Here is a 20,898-nt window from a genome sequence, read left to right as displayed (position 1 = left end):
TTCCTGCTGTGTTGAAAGGAAAGCACCTTCATTAGAAATCAGCTCAGCAGCAGCAGAGGAAAAGGATCTGAAAGAGTCTGTGGACTCTTCATTAGTACCAGCTATAGACAAGACCTGTCAAGAAACACAGTTAGACAATCAATCAGAAATCAGACTGTGGCTGCTGCAGAAAATTCAAGTGCCAATTGAAGGTAGGTCTCTGGTTATCCTTGTTTCCTCTGAGACTTGGACAGCATTATGACGGTAACCTTTGAATCGGTAACCTTCTGCTCTAAATTCCTCTTTCTATAATACCTGATCTTTTTTTTTTTTTACTCTTGTATATTTTTATGTTATCTGCTCTTTAGAGGAAAAAAATACCTTCAAATTCCCTAAGCTTCTAGTTTGATAAGTAACTTGTGTGCTCTTTCCGTATTCAGTGATCACTGTTTATATAATCTTCACCTCTATTTACTGACTTTAAGAAGGACAGTGAAATGTCATCCAGTTGCAGTATTCACATGGACACTTCATGGCCAGAATTGTCAGTCTGTATTGGTAACTTTTGTTGCCTCAGTGAAGTCCATCAGTGTATTTCTGATAGTATCCAAAGTAGTAGTGCATTGCTGTAAAGAGGGGTACCAAAGTATTCCTGACACTATTTGCATCTGTCTAGTGTCTTTCACACTATGGAAGCCCTTAAAGAAGTGATATAAATAGGAATATAGAGTCTTACTGACTGACCTTTTTGTCGTGATTGGTCGTTGCGTTATCATAAAGAAAATTTAGGCTGTTACTGGAAAGCATATAACAAAATGAAATCTCAGTTTAGATAGCTCGTACATGTATTACTATTTCTGCTACAGCCCAGTGCCTCTAAGCACTTGTCCATCCTAGAGTGCTGATGCTCCTCTCTTGGTGGTTTAATGAAGCAGTGGACATACCCATAATTCATATCAGGTGGTGGGGGATGATTATAGAGTGGAAGTCTTTATTTTAAAAACAGTTGTTTTTAAAATGATTTTTTCCTTTCTATTGGAAGGGTGTGTATCTCGCTAGTTGCATTTGGTGATCGTTCTCATTGGGAGAGGAAAAAAAAAAATGGCTGTATGTGTACTCCTAAAATGAATGAGGCAACTTCAGTGTGATTGAGGCTATAGTTTAATAAGCAATTTATTTATTTTTTTTTTTGTTGCACTAGCAATTGAAGGAACTTAAACTACTCATATGCTTGACTCTGATTTGTGCAGAGAAAAGGTTTTTGTATGCTCTTGAACCATCAGAGTTGAGGAACTGATCGGACTTTGTGTGTGTGCGTGTGCAGGGTTACCCTTCGACTGGATGGGTTTCCTGGACCCAGGCAAGCACTGTCCCCTTTACCTGGCTGCTTCATGATGCAGTTGCACCCAGCCTGATCATCTTACTGATTTGCTTTACAGGGCTATTCTGTACGTAGCTGTACAGCGGAGGGGGATATAGGCTGTGAAGAAATGGAAATAAATAACCACAGCTTAGGATGAACAAGGATTTACTAAACCAGTTTTGCTACTGAATGACATGTCAGGTGTAATTCTGTGTATGGTGCCTCTGAGTATTCCTTTGCGCAAGATTATTAATCTTTGTGACAGTGTTTTAACAGCTGCAGTATTAGTACTTTCCTGTAAGCAGCCCATTTCTTTTGTTTCTCGTTCAGATATGCTTCCTTCAAAAGAGGAGAAGAGCAAGACTCCTCCAATGTTTCTGTGCATTAAAGTAGGCAAGCCCATGAGAAAGTCCTTTGTGTCTCAGAGCACCACCATGTCTCAACAGTACAGTAAAAAGATAAAGCAACCGGAGTACTGGTTTGCTGTTCCTCGGGAAAGGTAAGCTGCAGTGCTTAGCATGAAAACGTGTTTGTCTCTTCATTTTTTTCCATGTGTAGTGCTTTCTAGTGTTGAATCTGACATTCCCTGTGTGGTCATAGGTGTGAAATGCAGCAAGGATGCTGAGATGAGGAGAGGGATGCCCTTGTTTCATTGCATGCCAGAGAGAGAACGCAGTGTTTGTTGCTGGTCTAATATGGCTCCCAGAGGGAAGGAAGAAGGGATCAGGTACCACTTGGAAGATGGAAAGAGGGATATATGTGCAGCTAAGATATGATAAAAGCACTGGGGGATGATCTGAGTTTCAGCCGTAGTCTAGGCAGTGAGGGAAAGGGGAAAAAGGGAGCAGCGGCGAGAGAGGCAAGGTGCCACTAAGGTGCCAGTGCTAACAAAAAAATAGGTATTTCACATGAGCAAAGGGCATCGTGGAAAAAGGGAGGTAATCCTAACTGAACAGGTGTGGCTATTTCTGCCTTCAGGCCCATAAAAAAGTCCCTTTCATCGTGATAAAATCCATTTAAATGTTTTATGTGCCTGTAGGTGTGTACATACACATATGTAGTACTATAGCCAAAAAAAAAAAAGTGAAGGCCTATGATTTTCCACATAAATTACCCAAGAATTGTCACTGGCTGTGAGGAGTCCTGCAAGGAGCAGGGAGTTGGACTTGATGATCTTAATGAGTCCTTTCCAACTCATGATATTCTGTGGTTCCATGAATCAAATCCTTGGTCCTTCTTTTGCTAGAAGGTAGCTAGGGCAATTCTCCAGTATGTTGATTAACCAAAATAGGGAAATCAGTGATTGCAGTGCTGGTGAATTAGATACCAGGAAGGAAAAATCTGAACTTGTGATCTACCTCAGAAGTATGTCTTTAAGATGCAGTTGATTTTTTTTTAATCTTTTTTAGTAATTTTTCAGAATATTTAATTTTATTTTCAAATTTGTAGCATATGTGTTGATTTAAGTGTTTATTTCTTATATTTTAGACATTAGTGTTTTGAGCAGACCAGTAGTGTGGAAGTTGCTGACCCAGGGGAGGAGGGGGAGAGGTTTAATCCGGCTGGAATGTGGCCATCGGGAGTGTAGCTGAAGACAGCTTTTGGTTTGCTTGCTATCTGCTGAAGCCGGTCCTTGGCTCCTCAGGGATTGCAAAAGGGTGGGTTCAGAAAATACTAGGTTGAAGCATGAGTAAATACTTCAAGGAGTTGGAGTGGTGCTGTAATTTAACACAAGGTCAGTTATTGCCCTGGGTATAGTGTCTCTAATGTTGAACAAAGCTGCTGAGCTGAACTGAGGTCATCTCTGATCATTGCTTTGTGCAACAGGTAAATTTATTAAGCTTCTTACCACAAACTTGGAAAACAGCTTCTCTACTTGTCTTTCTGTGAGCAGAAATTTTCTGAATAGTGAGGGGACCTACTCCATATATAAACTGAAGTGTTGACAACTGATTTATACTTCAGTTTTTAGAATGAGGAAAAAGTAATTTCTGCGGTGAGCTGTTGCAGCGGCACTTGGCCATGCTGGCAGACAGGCCAGATCTTTGCTGTCAGGGCTGCTGTTCAGATCTCGATCAAAATGAGTGGTGAATGTAGTATAAAATTGGGTCGTTTTGGAGCTGTTCATGCACGCCTGTTTTAACACCACAGAGGTACATAAAAAGATCATGTAGAACTTGGGGCAAAAATTAAAGGCGAGACCCACTCCTTCATATTAATGCAAGACATGTCTTCGTCTAACAAATCACTGTTTTCTCCAAACTCTCGGATGCCTGCCGAAAGCAAAATGCACGGCTTCCTACCCGCTGGTGATATTCTTCTGCAAGTGTTGCACAGTGTGTACTTACCAGAATTGCACCTTGAGAGTGCAGTGCTCAGTAGGTCATTTGGGATAGCTTTGCACTGTATTTTTGATACAATGTATCAGAATAATTTACTAAGTTTGAAAACATTTGGAATGCAGTTTATATTCATGTAAGAAAATACCAAGAATACCACTTTCAACTCATTGACCATAAAGCAGTATACATAAACCACTTTCTGTCCAGTGCAGTCACAGTAATTGTGCAGCATCTTAAGGTTTTGTAGTAATTAAAAAAACACACACCCAAAAAAAACCCCAAACAAACAAAAAAAACCCAACCAAAACCAACCAAAAAGAAACCCAAAACAAACCTGGATTGAGAGATTGTGAAGAAATTGATGTGCATGTCTGTAATCACTGTGTAAGTTAAATCTTCCTCTCATTTGCATTTAATTACATTTTTACATGGTCTCTTAGTGTTTGCTGTTAAAACACCTTCTCATCAGTTGCAAAAATGGCTCCATTTCCAGCTTGAGCCCCGTAGCCCGCGGCTCCCAGCAGAGCTGCTCTTCCATCTGCAGACTGCTGCTGCTTTCCTGGCCTTGGCGGAGATGTAATTACCTTTTAAAATTTTAATTTTTTTTTTTTTTTTGTTAATAGAAGCCTCTGGAAACATTATTAATACAGAGAGAATACTGTTAGGCTGATATTCCTTATAAAGGATGTTAATAAGTCTTAAGTCTTGTTTGCCTTTTGTGGCTCTTGTAGGTCTTCTCTGTTCCTACGTGGCTTCCCGGGTGCCGAGAGTGTCCTGGCGAGTGTTGCCCCGTGACCTGCACAGCATGGCTGAGTTAATCAGTGACTACAGGGCTGCTTTGCGCTGCCCGCTTCATCACAGCGGTGCTCGCCTTAGCACGTAACAGGGGTGATGGGCATCTGGAGTTGCCTTATATACAGATTACTCAGTCTAGGGCAGCTTCTTGTTGTGTTCTGCTGAGCAGAGAGGCACGCGTGTTTTTGGTCACTAACAGGGAGATTGATTCTTTTGCTGTGAAGTCTTGCAATGGGTATAGCTTACAGTATTAGAGGGTAAGTCTGTGTGTGGTCTTACTACATGGATTTATGTTTAAATGGTATATAGATTGTCCACCCTGGTGGATTTTGAGTGGTAGTAGGTCAGTAATTGTGTCACAGATTTCCTCAAGGTCTTGCAGGGGAAGATGCCTTGCACTGGGACAGAGATGGTAGTGCAGAATTTCTTTGTTGATAAACATGTGTCCTAACAAATAAATTTCCTCATTTTAGCATTGACTAGTTCCTCAGTCAAGAAGTAAATCTCATTGATTATCTATAACATAAATTTGGCAGACAAGTTTGGTTTATGAATGTATAATTTGTACTGATGTTGATGTAAAAGGCATTGCACTGAGATCACACTGCTGAGAAGGCATCTGCTTTTTCAGAAGTTTCTTTTTTGAGAGCAGGCAGATTTTCACGGAGGAAAAGTAATAGGGGTTGAGCTGTGCTTCTCTCTTTCAGTCTTAGCTCCCTGCCCCATTGATTTTGTTTATTTGTTTGATTTGGGGCATTTGATGAGTTTTGGTTTGGTTTTTTTGTTACTGTTGCTCTGGGGTTTTCTTTTGTAGAGCAAGATATTGCTTGGTTGTGACTCCTGTTAGTATCTAGTGCGTAACACCCTGCGGTTACTACGGTTGAAGCTGAGATCTGGAAGAACTTGCAACACAACTAGCTGGAATCAATACCTATGTGATGTTTCCGTGCACTTAAACAAGGCTTTACATAAAGGGGCAATGATTAAGATGGTCCTGATGCTGAAGGATCACTCTTCTGTGCTCCTGTTAATGGAAGGGAATAGTTAGTATAAAGGTTAGCTTTAGACTCCTTTTGAATTAGCCTTCTGCAAATAGATTACTCCTAGACTTCTGATAAATAAGATATCAAACTATACAGATTAAACCTATGAAAACCTGTTTGTACCTATAGCTTCATATCTTGTAATGAGGGCTTACAGAAGTTTATATAAGCTCATATAAACATATGAGGACTTACCCTCATAAGATTCATGAAAGATCATCATCATACTCTTTTATCAGTATTCCATCTTTCATTTTTGATTTGTGTCTCCTAGGTTGTTGTTGTTTTGTTTGGTTGGGGTTTTTTTAAAGTTTCCTGTTATCATCTTTCTCTTTTGAATAAGTTCTTTCTGGAGTGATTAACTTCAGATTTCTGTAGTTGTTCCTTTCCAAGTATTTTCTGTTTTATTCGTGTTTCTCTTTAGGTGCATGACACACTCATAAGCCTGTGATCACCGAAACAGCTATTGACCTCTACGATAAATTTCCTCACAGCTGTCAAGTTGGCTGTAAGAGAGTTCTTCAAGCAGTGGTTTTTCAATTTAAAAATTGTCTCCAGTTTTTTCAATTTGGTAGCTTGGAAATACCACCATAGCATAATGTTACAATTTTATTAACAGAGAAGGGATGCTCTGCATCCCCTTTCAGAATGACCTCATGCCTGCACTCACCTATTTCTCATTTTGTGCTGCTGCTTCTTAAATCTGGAGTGTCTGGATTTATTTAGCATCTGTCCATCGTAGAGGAAAACTTAGTTATGGACTACTTGAATAAACCGAGCATATACAGGTCCGTGGGGCCTGACAGGAAATAATCTGAGTGTAGTGAGGAAGTTGGTTGATGTTATTGCAAGGCTGCTTTCTGTCATTCTTTGAAAGGTGGTGATCACTGGGAGAGGCCCTTAATAAAGGGAAAGGCAAATGCTGCAACCATCTTCAGAAAAATAGAGGAGTATCTGTGGGAGCACAGGGCAGCCAGCTTCGCCTCAGTCCTGCGAAGATATGAAGCAAGTCCTTATGGATGCCATTTCCAAGCACACAGAGGACGAGAAGTGATGAGAACAGCTATCATAGATTTACCAAGGGCAAATTGTTTTTCTAATAACCAGATAACTTTTCTGTTTGAGATGGCTAGCTCTGTGGACAAGTAGAGAGCAAGGGATTGTTGTTTTACCATGACCTTAGTAAGGCTTTTCACACAATCTCCTGTAGTATCCTTATACCCAAATTGGAGAGATGTGACCTGGACAGGTAGACTACCAGGTGTGGGTGAGAAACAGACTGGACCATGGATCTCAGAGGGTTGATAGCTAGTCTGAGTTGCAGCCAGGTACAAGTGGCATTCCTTGGGGACTGATACCGTTCAACACCTTCCTCAGCGACATGGGCGTTGCAACAGAATTCACCTTTGTCATTTTGGGGGATGGTGCCAAATTTGGGGAGTTTTCATATATCGGAGGGCAAGGCTGCTGTTCAGAGGGACCTCAGCACAGAGGAACAGGCTGACAGAAATGTCAGGAAGCTCAGAAGAGGCAAATGCAAAGTTGTGGGGCCTGGGGTGGAGCAGCCCCTGCAGCGGTACAGTCTGGGGATGGGTGGCCTGAGGAGTAGCTCTGCAGAAAAGGAACTGGGGAAGTTGAGAGCAAACTCAATGTAAGTCGGTGGTGTGTATTTGCGGTAATGAAGGCTTCACTTCTTGCTGGCCTGTGTAAGAAAGAACATAGCCAACAGCTTGAGTGGTGGTTATTCCCCTCTTCCTTTTAGACACATGGTTAAAAAAAGGAGGGGATGGGGAGAGAGAGAAAAAAGGTAAGTAGGATGGCGCCAGACCCATCTCAGATCACTTGCTGCATGCATCAGAGGAAATTGTGATTAGATACAAGAGGAAAAAAACTGTGAGACTGGTTATGCATGGAACAGGTTGCGTGGGGAGGTTGTGGAATCTCTGTTGGAGATGTTCACAACTGCAAATGGACAAGACTCTGCAACCTCCTCTGACTTGAAAGTTAGCTGTGCTATAAACAGAAATTGGCCTAGATGATCTCCAGAGGTGCTTTGCAACCTAAACATGTTCTGCGATTCGGAGCTGAGAGTATGTTGCTCTCCTGCACCTGCCTCCATGAATGTGCTTTCAAAATGATCTTAGCCAGACAACAGCAACCACTAGTTTTATTGTTCTTTCATACGGATTTGTAGGAATTAAGTAGTTAGCTTTCCAGACTAGGACTACTGCACATAAAATACACAGTGCTCACGTTAAATGTCTCTTTCAGTTAAAATTCACATTAGTTAGCAAAGAGATTATCATACTGCTCTTTCCGAAGCCTCTGTGAGCAAGTGAAGAGGAGCGGGACATGCGAAGTGGTGCCTATCAATGTGGGAAAACTTCTGCCGTTAAAAGAAAAGGTCTCCACTAAAATGAGATGATATGGCTTTTAAAGTGCCTTCCATAGTTCACTGGTTTTAGATCTATGCAAACTTGTAAGCAATCACCTGGCTTCTCTCAAAGAAGGGGAGAACCCTTGGCAATGGGGGTGTGACCCTCTTTTAGCCTTTTCCAGGCAATTATTGTCAAGAACTATCCCAAAGACTGATTGTTTGCACAGTACTACCTTGATCTCTTTTGTCTGTGTTGCTGCAGAGGAACAAGCAGCAGCTAAAATTTTCACTTTGATACCAGCATTAGCTGCTTTACTTGTTCTTGATGAAAGGAGGCTGCTGACGCCTCAGGAGCTAGTGTTGGGTGTTCACAAATTTGTACACAATTGTACTAAAACCATATTTGGTTGTATGTATTAAAAATGTTTCACAGATACAGTTCTCATTTGATAACAAAAATCTAAACTCTGCTAGAACATGTTAGCTGTGCACCACAGAAGCGTTTGTGAGTGTGTAAAGGAGAAGAGAAAAAACTGATGGCAATGCTGATTTGTTCCTTTTTCGTGATTAAGAGGACATTTCCATGATGAAGCAAAGTCAATCCTTTATTCTTTCTGAGGATAGTGGAAATTGGATGCAAATTCCTTGAGGCCAAAGTGAGTCAAGCCCCTCCAAGTATCTCCCTTTGTGAATTAGCGTAGCTGTCATGCGCACAACAGTTTCAGAGCTGTCAGTTTATGCAGTTAGAACTGACATCAGACTTTAGCCCTCGTTGGTAGGAGTGTAGAACAAACAAATGTAGACTCGATTTGGAAAAATCTCTGGAATTATACTAGTGACCCTGAAGAGAATCCAACAGTACTGAAATGGTGTTTTAAGAATATTTGTGCATATATATAAATCCAAGTAACTTGAAATATAGGGGGTAAATGTCTCAATTTCTCTAAGATTTTTCTTGTTTTGTATTGATCAAGGAATTGCTAGACAAAACTTTCTGATGAATAACTGGAGAAAGATCCAGTGTCATAAATACTTACTATCTTTTAATCTGCCCTCTTTATTTAGGCTTTTTTTTCCCTGGCAATTCAACTTCTACAGTGAATTCACTGTTACATTCCTATTTGAAATTGCCTGTGTTCATTTTAATTTTAATACACTACGTAAATTCCTTCTTCAGAAATTGTTTCACTGTTCGTTACGGATGTTGTCAAAACATCTCTTTAAAGACAGTGATGGAGAGCTGACTACATTTATGGAGGCACATACACTGCTGGTACTATGTCATTAGCAAAGCTGTCAGTAACGGCTTATTTTCACTATGCTAACAGAATAAAGAATTGTTTTGTGGTTAGTCTCTATAACATTTAGAGGGCAGCTGGAAGTGTGGTGTAGGCGTTACTAGTGATCTCCTATGGCTTGTTTTATGCAGGAGGTCAAACTAAGTAAGTAAAGTGAGTTTTTTGTGGACTTAACTTTTTTGAGTATGACCTAATACCAGTCAGTTTGACTTCTTAATATGAATTGCGTGGGACTGGACAGGCCACTTAGTTTTACTGTGATGCTTTGGCTGTACAAATAGCAAAGGGAGGAGAAAAATACACTGTGGGGAGCAAAAGCAAAGAAACCTTGAAGTGCTTCTAGGCTGGCAGGTGGAGGGAGCCATCACCTTGTGGGGTATGTGAGGGTGGATGTACACGGGTGATCTTCCCTTCTTTGTCACTGGGCAAATCCTCTGTGCTACGTGACAGTGCTGGGTTCATGGACCACTGAATGACAGTTGTCTCCTCCTCTTCTTTTTACAGGGTGGATCACTTGTACACATTTTTTGTTCAGTGGTCACCAGAAATATATGGGAAAGATGCCAAAGAGCAAGGTTTTGTGGTGGTAGAAAAGGAGGAGCTTGACATGATAGACAACTTCTTCAGTGAGCCCACTACTAAAAGCTGGGAGGTGAGTGATTTCTGCCTTTACATGAAGCGTGTGCCTACCAAGTGTGTGTTCTGTTAACAATCTCAGCACTTACTCTTTTGATGATTTTTATGGTGTTTCTTTGTAACTCTTGCTGCTTCATATAGAAGTCTCCCTAAGGCTTGTATGTGTCTCACAAATGTACTCATATTCCTTCAGTCCTCCTTTTTTTTTATCTCCCTAGAAAGAACAGGCAAACAACCAGGAGCTCTCTGGTGTGCAGCCAGCAGAAGTTGTGTAAATATTTGGTTATGTGATGTTAGCCTTTTGCAAAACTATGCAGGTGTATGTTGTCAGTGTTGCTAAATTCGTATTGTATTTATATGCTACAAATAAAATCTCCAAAAGGTGTATATGCACACGTAAACACCAACAGAGTCTCCTGTGTGCTGGTTGGAATGGATTGGTATGTGGTGATGTGCCGGAGTCTTGCTTCCCCAGTGCACGCAGCAATACTGTTTGAATATTGGTTGTAAGATGGGTAAGTTTTATCCTCAGACTTTGGCTTCTTCATATGGGGGCTTTTGCCATCTGTTTTAACTACTTGGCGTGCCTGTGTTTGCTATCTGTCTGTCTCCTGTGCATACAAAGCCTAGTTTCTAAGGGAAATAAGGTCACATACATTTTTTTAAATGTTATTTCTGAATGCTGAAGCACTTGCTGTGCTAAGGATATGGCATAAATTAAAAAACAGAGAAATCTCTAAGTGGTAAATATCTTGATGGTGATTTAAAAAGTGGTCTGATTATTTGTCTCAAACTTGTTTTTAAAATTCTGCTGCCCTCCTTTTTTTTTTTGAGCATTTTTATCTTCAAAGTATATTGTTCTGTTAAAAAGTGGATCTCAGGAGTAAGGCTTTGCATTTGAAATGTAGCAACGCTACCTCTAATCCCAGATAGCTTTTATTTTTACAGTTTTGTAGTTTCTTAATGTTGGTGCTCTGTGAACTGCAAGATGGAAAAAAAAAAAAGGCTTAATTCCTTATTTTGCTCAGAGCTGAGTGCAGTCATGTTGCACTAGATTTCACTGTTCAGTTGTTATTTGCATGTCATTTGCTTAAAACCAAAATGAAAGTGGAGGTCTGGTGATCTGAAGAACAGAGATGGGAGAGAGCTAGCCATGCTGGGAGCTTATCTCTCATTGTTTTATTTAAATGTGTATTGGGAGAAGAATTAGCTGGCAACTGCTTCTAAAGGTGTGTCTCTTCTATTTGTAATATACTCAGGCTTTACAAATTTAAAGTAGGTCTGCCAGGAAATCTCTATTGGAAGTCCAAATTTGGGCATGATTACTGTGAAAGTTTCACTCTCCCTTGTGGGGAAACAGAAAGTATGATTGTAGAGAAGCATAAAAGCAATTTTATCACAGCCTGCCACAGGCAGTAGCCATCTGTCACGCTTGTGGGCTTGAGCTCTTGCCACTAGAGCAGGCAAGTGTAGTGGATACTGCAAAATAAACTGGTAGATGATGAAGGGGAAACAGATGCCTTTGAATATTCGAATTCTTTACTGTGCTAGACCTGACCTGGAGGAACCTTTTGTGGAGGTATGTTGAACTGTGTCGCTGTTTGAACAGCATGGATCTGATATAGCACTTCTATCCTAGTGAAAAATGTGCTCCTTACTCAGATGAATTTTAACACAGTATTTCCACCCCAGGTAGCTTGCTTTCTCAGTCCCATAAAATCTTTAAAAGATTTTGTAGATCCTGTTTCTGTAGTGACTGATTCTTTTTGTCTGTTTCTCTTTTGTGTAGTCTGTAAATATCTGATCCTGCAGATCCCTTTTTTTTTTTTTTACAGTTGTTGACTCTGAACTTCATTCAAATGTGTGCTTCGGTTACAGACTGAGTATGTGTCTATGCAGTGAAGAGGGGGGGCTTGTCTGTCTTTGGAGTTGATTTGCGATTTACAGCTGTGTTAATAGGTTTTCCGTTGTTGCCTACATCTGTGAGTTTGGTTGCATTTTGCTACAGATACCTGTTGCTGGTTGATTTACTATGATACTTTTCCCCTGCTCCTGGAGGGGAGACTATTCCTAGAAAATAGTCTTCGAAAGAGGAGTTGGTGCTTTTGATTTAAGATAAAAAGGTATTCATTAAAAAAAAAAAAAGTAAAATACTGGCCTGGGAGATGAGGAGGGAAGGAAAACCATTCAGGAGGTGGAAAAAGAACAAGGATAAAAGCAGAAAGACCATTTTCTTTTAACAGTTTGGGTTCTTAAAAAAATTATCTTAATTTTGCAGTGTAAACCTTCCCTGAAATAAGCCATATGAAAAATTTTCCAGCATAGGATTCTCTGCAGTCTCAGAAGACCCAGGACTAGATGCCACTGAGCCTGGGCTAGAGAGGCAGGATGCAGCTGTACAGCTCTCGCAGTGTCACCGGCAGGAATACCTGTACTGCCACATAACAGCATTAGTTCTGCAGGCTGGATTTTTGCCCTGTGGTCCTGCCCTCTTCTCTTTTCCTAACCCCACGGTGTGCGTTGGAGTGCCGGTGCCAGGGTGCCCTGGTCAGGGCGGTTGCGCTGAGCTCAGCTCCAGGCGTCTGCAGGTGAAGACAGGTTGGATGTGAGTGCCTGCAGTGGATGTGTTGCTCACATCCCATGGGAGATGCTAGGTGTGACTGATGGTACTAGGGCTTTGTGCTACCCACAGTGAACTCCTCACTAGTTCTGGTCTTCATTAAAAGCTCCTTCTGTGCTTTGTGGTGTCATTAAATCTGCTCCTGGAGTCAGTCTAGTGCATTTGCTTTCTTGCCTGTGGGGCAGGTGTGTGTAGGACCTCCAAGCACTTCTTGGCAATTGTCTCAACTGTTGACAGCTGCTGCAAATTCAAGTAGCAATCATGAAGGCATGGAGGAGTTACACCAAACTTTATCCATGTGTAACGTCAAAGTCGTTTGGAAGCCGTATTTCCCGGGAGGTGCATGGCAGCGGAAGGTGGTTTACGGTTTCCTCTTTGTTTTGTAGTTAGGCCTCCTTGCTTCCCTTCTTCTCTCTCATCAGCCCCCTCTCTGAGCTCTCACTGTTGCTTCCTCTTTGCCATGGTGGCACCAAGCCCCGGCTAAAGCCCCGCTGCCGGTTGCTCGCTGAGCGCCCTGAGCTGCACTGAAGGGTTAGCAGCTTTCCAGCTGTGCCAGATGATGCTCTCTGCCAGATGGGAGGCCCCGCACCCCAGCAGCAGCTTGTTGGGAGCCAGGACACCCCGACCACCACTGCCGAGGGGCGAGGCGATGTCCCTCCCTCTGCGGTGAGCTCTGGGCATGTGGGTGCTGCCAGCCCGGGAGCTCCTGCCCTGTGCCACGTTTGGGCTCCCGTTCGCTGCCTGTACCATGTGGGGTTTGGAGTTTGTCCCCTGTCTCTCTCAGCACCTTGTAGGCTGCCGAGTCCTTTTATAGACAAGCATTAAGTGTATGGACTCGCATTCTCATTTTGTTTCCAGCTTCATGGGGAAAGGTAGCATGGCTTACCTGTAGTTCCTGGTGAGAAGTCTGTGCTTTATAGGTATTTGAATTCAAACCTGATGTTAGACATATTTATATGGACTCATCTTTTAAAATACTACAATGTGCTCTCTTTATAAAGTCTTAAGCAAAGGAATAAATAGAGGTTTCCAAAGAGCTGGTTGATCATTTTCAACTAAGAATGTATTTTATAAAGACCTTGACTCTCAGAATGAATATTTTCAAGAACTTACGTAAACTGGATGCTCAAAATCTTACTTGGTACATTTCCTACAAGACAGAACTTTGAAATATCTGTTCAAGTTGATTTACATTTTTACTACTTTGCTATATTCATTCTGTTTCAGTCTGTATACACAAAACTGTGTCTGAGTCAGTAAAGAAAACCAGGAAAAAGCTGTTAATAAAAAGAAGTGAAAATGTAACCTTTTTCTTATTCTCACACATTAGCACCTGAGAAAACGATGAATGTACTCAACTAAGAACAAAGAAGCTTCTGTATCCTCCTCATTTAGACTCCTACAAGACATCTAGTTCAGATGTGTGTAGTGTGCCTCGGAAGTAGGTGCACTTTAGCCTTCTGACTTGGGACTAAGTTGATAACCGTGATGTCACCTGGTTACCTCAATGTTTATTAATCCCAAAGAACTACAGCTGTTGGAGGTTTCCAGGGTATGAAGAAATTCTGGCCATGCTGTCTCAAAGACACCTTGCCAGTTAAGATTTTCGCCATTTGGTTAAGGCTGCCTGTGCTTGATATATCCATCCCATACAGTGGTTTTGCTCCACACAGTGTGACAGCTGAGGAGTATGTTGGTTTAGGTTAATTTGCTTCAACAGAGGATTGAGAGTGTAAGAGCTACGCTTTAGGCTGGACATTTGTTCTCTCGCTTCAGATCATTACCGTAGAAGAAGCCAAACGGCGAAAGAGCGTTTGCAGTTACTATGAAGAAGATGATGATGATGCTTTGCCTGTCTTAAAGCATCACAGCGCTCTCCTGGAGAATATGCATATAGAGCAGGTACGGCTAGAAAAAACTCAAGTTTCCTTGTTAGCTGTGGTGTATCTCTGCCGAGTGTGGGACATTCTGCCTTCTGAGGGCAACACCAATGCTTTCTAAGAGTTTGGAAAGCGTTTAGTATGTTGGAGTGTCTGTGTGCAAGGTCCTGTTTGCTGTGGCACTGGCTCACCTGGAAAGCTTACTTTTATGTTTTGCAACTCTGAAATTTGAGTTATGATATTGAGGACTGGCAACTCTTTCAGTGCTCGGAGAGGGGGTACCAGTTTTGAAATCTCTTTCACAAGTGATGTGAATGCAGATAGTTGGGCTCAGAGTACGAGGCCACGTGTATGTGGTGGAGATGTTTAACTGCTGGCATCAGCTGCTCCCTTGACAGCCATTTTTTGGCTGAGAAGCCCCTGCAGAGGGGGAAAAGTCTGGGGCACCGTCTGTCACCCAACCTGTTGGATATGTCACATTTCCCTCTGTTCATTGCCCAGCTTGCCCGGCGCTTGCCTGCACGAGTGCAGGGATATCCGTGGCGGCTTGCGTACAGTACACTGGAGCATGGGACTAGCCTGAAGACTCTGTACCGTAAATCGGCATCTCTCGACAGTCCAGTTCTTCTTGTCATCAAGGATATGGACAACCAGGTAAGGAGTGGGGTTGGACGGAAATGGCAACATTATAAAAAGCGATCATTGTGAAGTGCTAGTCATACCATGAAGTGACATCACACCAAAATAAGACATTGATGTTTTCTTTTATATTTTCTACATTTAAATTAAACTTACAGGCAGGAAAGTACATCAGCACTAATAGAAATACCCCCCTGGTTTCATAATTGCAATGAGCGCTCCTTTTAATAGTGCCCATGGAAGTATCTTCCTTAGGTATCTCAGTTAACGAGCTGTCACAAATAATGCCTCTGTGGAGGTCTAGTACTTCAGTAGCTCCTAGAGTCGGACTTCCTGTTGCCGTTGTTGTCATCTGGCTTTTAACTTGCAGGATACTAAAGATTTGCAGGAGTACTTGCTCACCTGATGTACTCTAGTAGTTGGTGGTTCTAACATGAAACACCAGCTCAGTTGTTCTTCAGAAAGTACTTTGAAATGTGTGGGGTTTTTTTTCTCTTGAGTTTTGCACTGTCCTCAGTAGTAGTTTAATCATTTTATTCTGACAGATATTTGGAGCATATGCCACACATCCCTTCAGGTTTAGTGACCATTACTACGGCACTGGTGAAACATTCCTCTATACATTCAGTCCAAATTTCAAGGTAAGTGGGTGTTCACTTTCTCACATAAGATTTTTGGGTTCCACTTCTGAAATGTTTGTGAGATTTTTATGAAGACAGCATATTTGAGTTTACAAGATGTGCCGGCTGTTGATGAATGGGGTTAATCAGTCATTGCTTCAATGTAGTGCTTTAAGCAAAAGTGGCTGTAATTATCTGAAGTGCCAAGAGGACAGTCTTTTAGGGTGAGGAGAGGGTTTTAAGTGGAAGAGGGAAGCAGGGAGGAGTAAGAAGTGGACTGTCAAAGACTCACCTTGAAAGGTAGTGATACCAAGAACAGGGTATGATTTCACACATGCTTAGGATCACAGTGACAACAAACCAGAGATAAGAGTGCTACTGAAATACCCCTGAATGTTCATGGCTTATGCGTTTTTCAAAATTGAACACATTGTCCCTTTTTAACAGAACGTCTGTTGATTTAGAGATGCAAGCAGAATTTTAAAAAGGACTAGGATGTCTTGTTCGTAGTTTTAAATATGTATTGTTCTTATACTTTCTATCTATTGTGTCTTCCTCCTCCCCCTTCAAGAAAAAAAATAAAATATGACCACACCAAAAAATACCTACTAAGAGTTAGTCCCCGGTAGTTTTAGAGTACAAGAATCCTCACAGTCCAAATATATTTGGCTTTTTTTCCTTTCCTCAGGTATTCAAATGGAGTGGAGAGAACACTTACTTCATCAATGGAGACACCAGCTCTCTGGAGCTCGGAGGTGGAGGGTGAGTGAATGTTTGGTTTTCAAATCATGTAGCTAACTTTTTCTTTTTAAAATGAGAATAGGGACAATGGTAGTTGCAAGAAAAACTAATCAGTAAAAATAGCTGAAATTACTTTTAGTAAACTGTTTAGGGCAGATAGCTCAGCAATCTGATTTCTGTTATAGACCCAGAGCAATTTCCACTGCTTAAAGAGAGTGACTGATGTTAGGCAAGTAGGGTTTGTTGGGTTTTTTGGTTTTGGTGGTTTTGTTTTGCTTTTTTTTTTTTTAGCTAGGAAAAAACCAGATGTTTTGGATAGATATGTGTCTCTGCTGAAAAGGTTTTGTGCTGGAAGATAATTTCTAATGGCAGTTTTGCCATCAGCTTCTAAGGTTTCTCACGTGGTCCTTATTAAATTGTCATTATTCTGTTGATACACAGAGCAAGGATACAGAGGGTGCTTAATTAGGTCCTAAGCTTCAAAGGTCAGTGGGTATGAAATCAAGGGCTAAGGCTTTACAACTAACTAAAGCTGACTGCAGGCTACGCCACAGGACACATCTGGGCATGGTTTGCATTGGGAGTGTATAAACACCCCTCCTCCTCCTCCTAAACCAGAAGAAGCCATGTCCACATCCAGACAGCCAGGGAAGGGACCCCAACATCTGCGTCCTGGTGTTGGCGGTGCAAACAGCCGAATGGCACGGGGGGCTGCGGGGACATGCTCAGTCCTGCCCTCTGCCCCGCTCCCTGGTGCAAACAAAAGCGAGGGACCTGCTCCGTGAGCTTCTTGGCGAGCGCTTTGCCAGGATTGAGCTCTTCACGTTCAGTCTGAGTCGTCGTCAGAATTACCTAGATTGCCCTGTATCACTCCTCTGGTTGTTTCTACAGCTTCCAGTGTTTTCGCTGTTATATATAACCTGAAATTTCTGGTGTATTTCCTTTTTAGTGGCCGGTTTGGCTTATGGTTAGATGCAGATTTGTATCATGGGCGAAGCAACTCCTGCAGCACCTTCAATAATGACATCTTATCTAAGAAAGAAGATTTCATAATACAAGACGTAGAAGTATGGACATTTGAGTGAAATACTGACTGCCTTAAGGACTGGATCCATTAGGCATTTAAAAGCTGACTAGAAGGTGCAGGCTGCCTCACAATGTTACACGCTTTTTCCTCGAGTTTGTACCAGAGCATGCCTACGCAAAAAAACCTGAACAACCAACCCAAGAAAAAAACAGAGCTGGTTTTGAGAGGCAGTAAGAGATCAGTCTGAAGTGTTTTTTACTTCCTCCTCCAACAGTCCTCCATCGAAGATATGATGCTTATGGAAACATTCATGGTGTATAAGTTGAAAACTTTTTCTGTAACTGTGAAAAAGATCCTGTGGGAAAACTATAACTATCTAGTACATTCCATGTGTATTTATGTTCATCGTACAAATGCTAACCAAAAATAAAAGGTTACTTTACCAAAATCTACAGCATACTGTTTGCCATGGAAAAGAATCAAAAATAGGTGTACACAGCACTTAAGGGAACATGTTTTTTAAATCTTTTTATTTATTGTTATTGTATAGCAGATTTCTTTTTTTGTAAATGTGTTAGCTATGAGTTTTTTCTTTTAATGTTTCAAATCTCAATTTGATAAATAATTACTATTCAGGTAGGTTTCTTATGCATTGGCATTTATTCTGAATCAATTTGATTTCTGAAGTTAATTTTTATATTTTTATTTTGTAAATGAGATTTGGGTTTTGTTTTACCCTAACTGGAGGGTTTGTTTTCTGGCAGAAACACTCGAGTGCATAATTCTGGTTTGGGTTTTTTTCTGAGATGAGGGAAAAGGTGGATAGTGCTGCTTCTTAAGTCTGCTGCCACATTCCTGTTAATAGATTATTATTTTGGCAGTGTATGGAGACATCGGGCAAACTGCCACCTGGTGTAGACTGTATCAGCTCTGTTGCAGCCAACAGAATTGGGACAGCATGCTCTGAGCATCTGCCCTAGTATTATTTGACTGTTTACAAAGGACATTTCTCAGAGAGGATTGTTTTTCTGTACCGCCACCAAATGATTGAAAATAAGCCACCCACTGTGCTTTTTATGAGCATTTGTCTACAAATTGAAGAATTTCTTAAGGAGAAGATACAACGGAGATTTAGAGAAGAATGCTATTTTCCTAACAGGCCAGGTCATGTTAGTGTAATATTTGTTTTCTTATTAATTATATATGTGATTTCCTTCCCAAATAAGACTTGAAGTAACAGGCTGGTTTAGGATTTGACAGGCAACTCAATATTCTTGTTTTTCATGAAACAGTCAGATACTCCGTGTCCGTCCGTCCCCCCTCCCAAGGCTGAAGAGAAAAGACTCCACGTTACGAAATGACAATTTTTGGTAAATAGGGAGAGTATGACAAAGGACTGGCAGTCTTAGCTGTTTGCTAAGGAATTCTGCTTTCCCATTAAGCTGTGGCTTTGTTTTTCACAGTCCAGGCCTGACCCAACACTAGGATGCTGTCCTGCCCTTAGACTCGAACGTGTCATTGTCCTGAGAAGGGCAGGTTTTAGAAACAGTAGTGTGCTTCCGTGCATTGAAACAGTACAGTCTAATTTTGGAATATTATTAACTGAGTAATACAACTCAATTTAGTTACTGCTCGTCCCTTTTTTAATAGAATAAAAAGCCAAAAAAAGCCAAGTGCTTTTCTTTCAAAAGCATTACTAAATCTTAGTCCTGCACAGAAATTTCACAGTCTAAAAACCAATGCTATATACAGTAAGCCTGTAACACGCTGCACGTGAGCTTTTCACACTTCCCTTCTACGTGGTCTACTACAGCCATAAATAAAGTTCTTATTGGTAATGCTGTAAAATATTTTGGAAATCGCCTACAGCATAATGCTTGGAACATACCAGGAATATCTAATACTGTTTGCTCTTTTAAATGGTGGCAGACCACTTAATAGTTTAAAAAAAAAACCCAAACAACCAAGTTCGACACTTTACGTACATTTCACTATTGCTATCTACACCTTACTTCATTATATTATCCTTGTCAGAACATATCTAAACGCTGTGGTCTATATTCAAAACAGTGTTGTTCAATCAAAATTCTGTGACCTTTGAAACTATGAATATTGAATATATGTAATGCAGTGCTATCACAATATTTTCAATAAAGGAATTTATGCATTCAGAAACTTGTTACAGGTGTCTCCTCTTTTATTCACAAACTTTAGTACATTTTAAAGGTGAAAGGATGCAGTTGAAGATACAGGTTATACCAACAAATACCTATGCCTCCCCTCAGAAAGAGAATTCCAGCAATATTGTGTTTTAGAAACATGGCTAAGGAGATGGGAGCTTTTGGGTTGCTTTTTTTGTGTGTGTGGTATGGCATCTCCTAAAACAGAGCTGTGTTGTGAGTTCACTCAGGCAGAGTGACAAAGGACTAACAAATACCAGTAAACATTTAAACAGTTGACCTACTAGTTCTTGTTACTTTGCTCAGCTGTAGTGAATGACATGTACTCCCTCATCTTTTCTGACCAACCTGTTCCCAGAAGTCAGAAGTCCATGTACATCATTTTTGTGAGCACCCTTTTTATATTGCTAAACTGTTCGTGTATTTTTCTTTCTGTCCAAGCAAGACAAAGGCATGCAGTGTCTTAGCAGTGCTTGGTTCTTGGGTTTTATTGCTGTTATGGTATACAGAGGTGGCATTAAGAAAAAACAAGCTACAATTATGCATGAAATGGAACAAGCGTGCTGTCTGTGAACCTTGCTTTGAGTGAATGAAGTGGCAGCAAGAATTTTCTTAATGTATAGTAAGAGGAAGATTATAGTCACTGGTAATTTTTCTCTGAGAGGGAGAACAAAAGCTTGTTCTTGCAATGTGAAGTGTACGTACTTTAGTGGTACTCGGATAAAGACTTTTTTGATTGAGGACAGCGTTAAAATGCCGATTCACAATAAGACTTGTAACTAGCCGGGTAAATGTGGATGTTGGATTTGGTGCTGCTTTCAATGCAGTTTTTGCACCAGATGTTTCATACAAAGCTGGCTTTAGAGCAAAGTAAAACCTGGTTACTTGCAGAATAATCCTTGTGTGTAAACATTCCAAGATTTCACCTGGCTGTTTGTGGCAGAGAAAAAGAGCAGGTTAGCTCATTGCAAAGAGATTGCTTCGTGCTTTGCAGGTCTGCAAATGCTGGCTAATGAGCTGTTTCAGGTGGCTACCTGTGTCCTATTTGTACAAGCACAGCTTGCTTGCTCTGAAAGAAACGGATTTTTGAAAAATCTCACTCTAAATTCTGCAGCAATTTTAAACACTGCGGCCTGGTTGTTGTCTGTGGGACAAGTACGTTGTGCCATTTGGGCTGCACGAAGGACATAAACGTTGAAATTCTGTGGTGAGGGATTTTGCAGCTCTGCAACTCTAATGAACAGTGCAAGTGATTTAAAATGCAGATTATTAAGAAAACATTTTTAGCTCCTGGTGGAGCTGGAGATGTCCCTGCCCATGGCGGTGGGAGGGTTAGATGGCCTTTAAAGGTCCCTTCC

General features: G+C 41.1%; 1 protein-coding gene across 2 annotated transcripts in view; it reads left to right on the top strand.

Annotated features, from left to right (window-relative positions):
• The window catches only part of NCOA7 (nuclear receptor coactivator 7), a 26,861-nt gene extending 8,747 nt beyond the window's left edge, over positions 1 to 18,114 (top strand). The window contains exons 6-13 of one of the 2 annotated variants that reach the window (XM_009708849.1): positions 1 to 191; positions 1,673 to 1,841; positions 9,702 to 9,849; positions 14,230 to 14,355; positions 14,835 to 14,987; positions 15,518 to 15,613; positions 16,281 to 16,354; positions 17,283 to 18,114. The exon at positions 1 to 191 is cut by the window's left edge and continues 900 nt beyond it. In XM_009708849.1, coding sequence (XP_009707151.1) covers positions 1 to 191; positions 1,673 to 1,841; positions 9,702 to 9,849; positions 14,230 to 14,355; positions 14,835 to 14,987; positions 15,518 to 15,613; positions 16,281 to 16,354; positions 17,283 to 17,418 — 1,093 coding nt within the window. In that variant the 3' untranslated portion in view covers positions 17,419 to 18,114. Of the gene's footprint in view, positions 192 to 1,672; positions 1,842 to 9,701; positions 9,850 to 11,334; positions 11,413 to 14,229; positions 14,356 to 14,834; positions 14,988 to 15,517; positions 15,614 to 16,280; positions 16,355 to 17,282 lie in introns of those variants that run through there. The other variant, XM_009708850.1, reaches the window with a different exon arrangement.
• The last annotated feature ends 2,784 nt before the right edge of the window (positions 18,115 to 20,898 follow it).

This window comes from Cariama cristata, unplaced genomic scaffold (genome assembly GCF_000690535.1).
Source record: "Cariama cristata isolate BGI_N322 unplaced genomic scaffold, ASM69053v1 scaffold5221, whole genome shotgun sequence".
NCBI classification, from domain to species: domain Eukaryota; kingdom Metazoa; phylum Chordata; class Aves; order Cariamiformes; family Cariamidae; genus Cariama; species Cariama cristata.
This window is presented reverse-complemented; position numbering and strand designations above follow the sequence as displayed.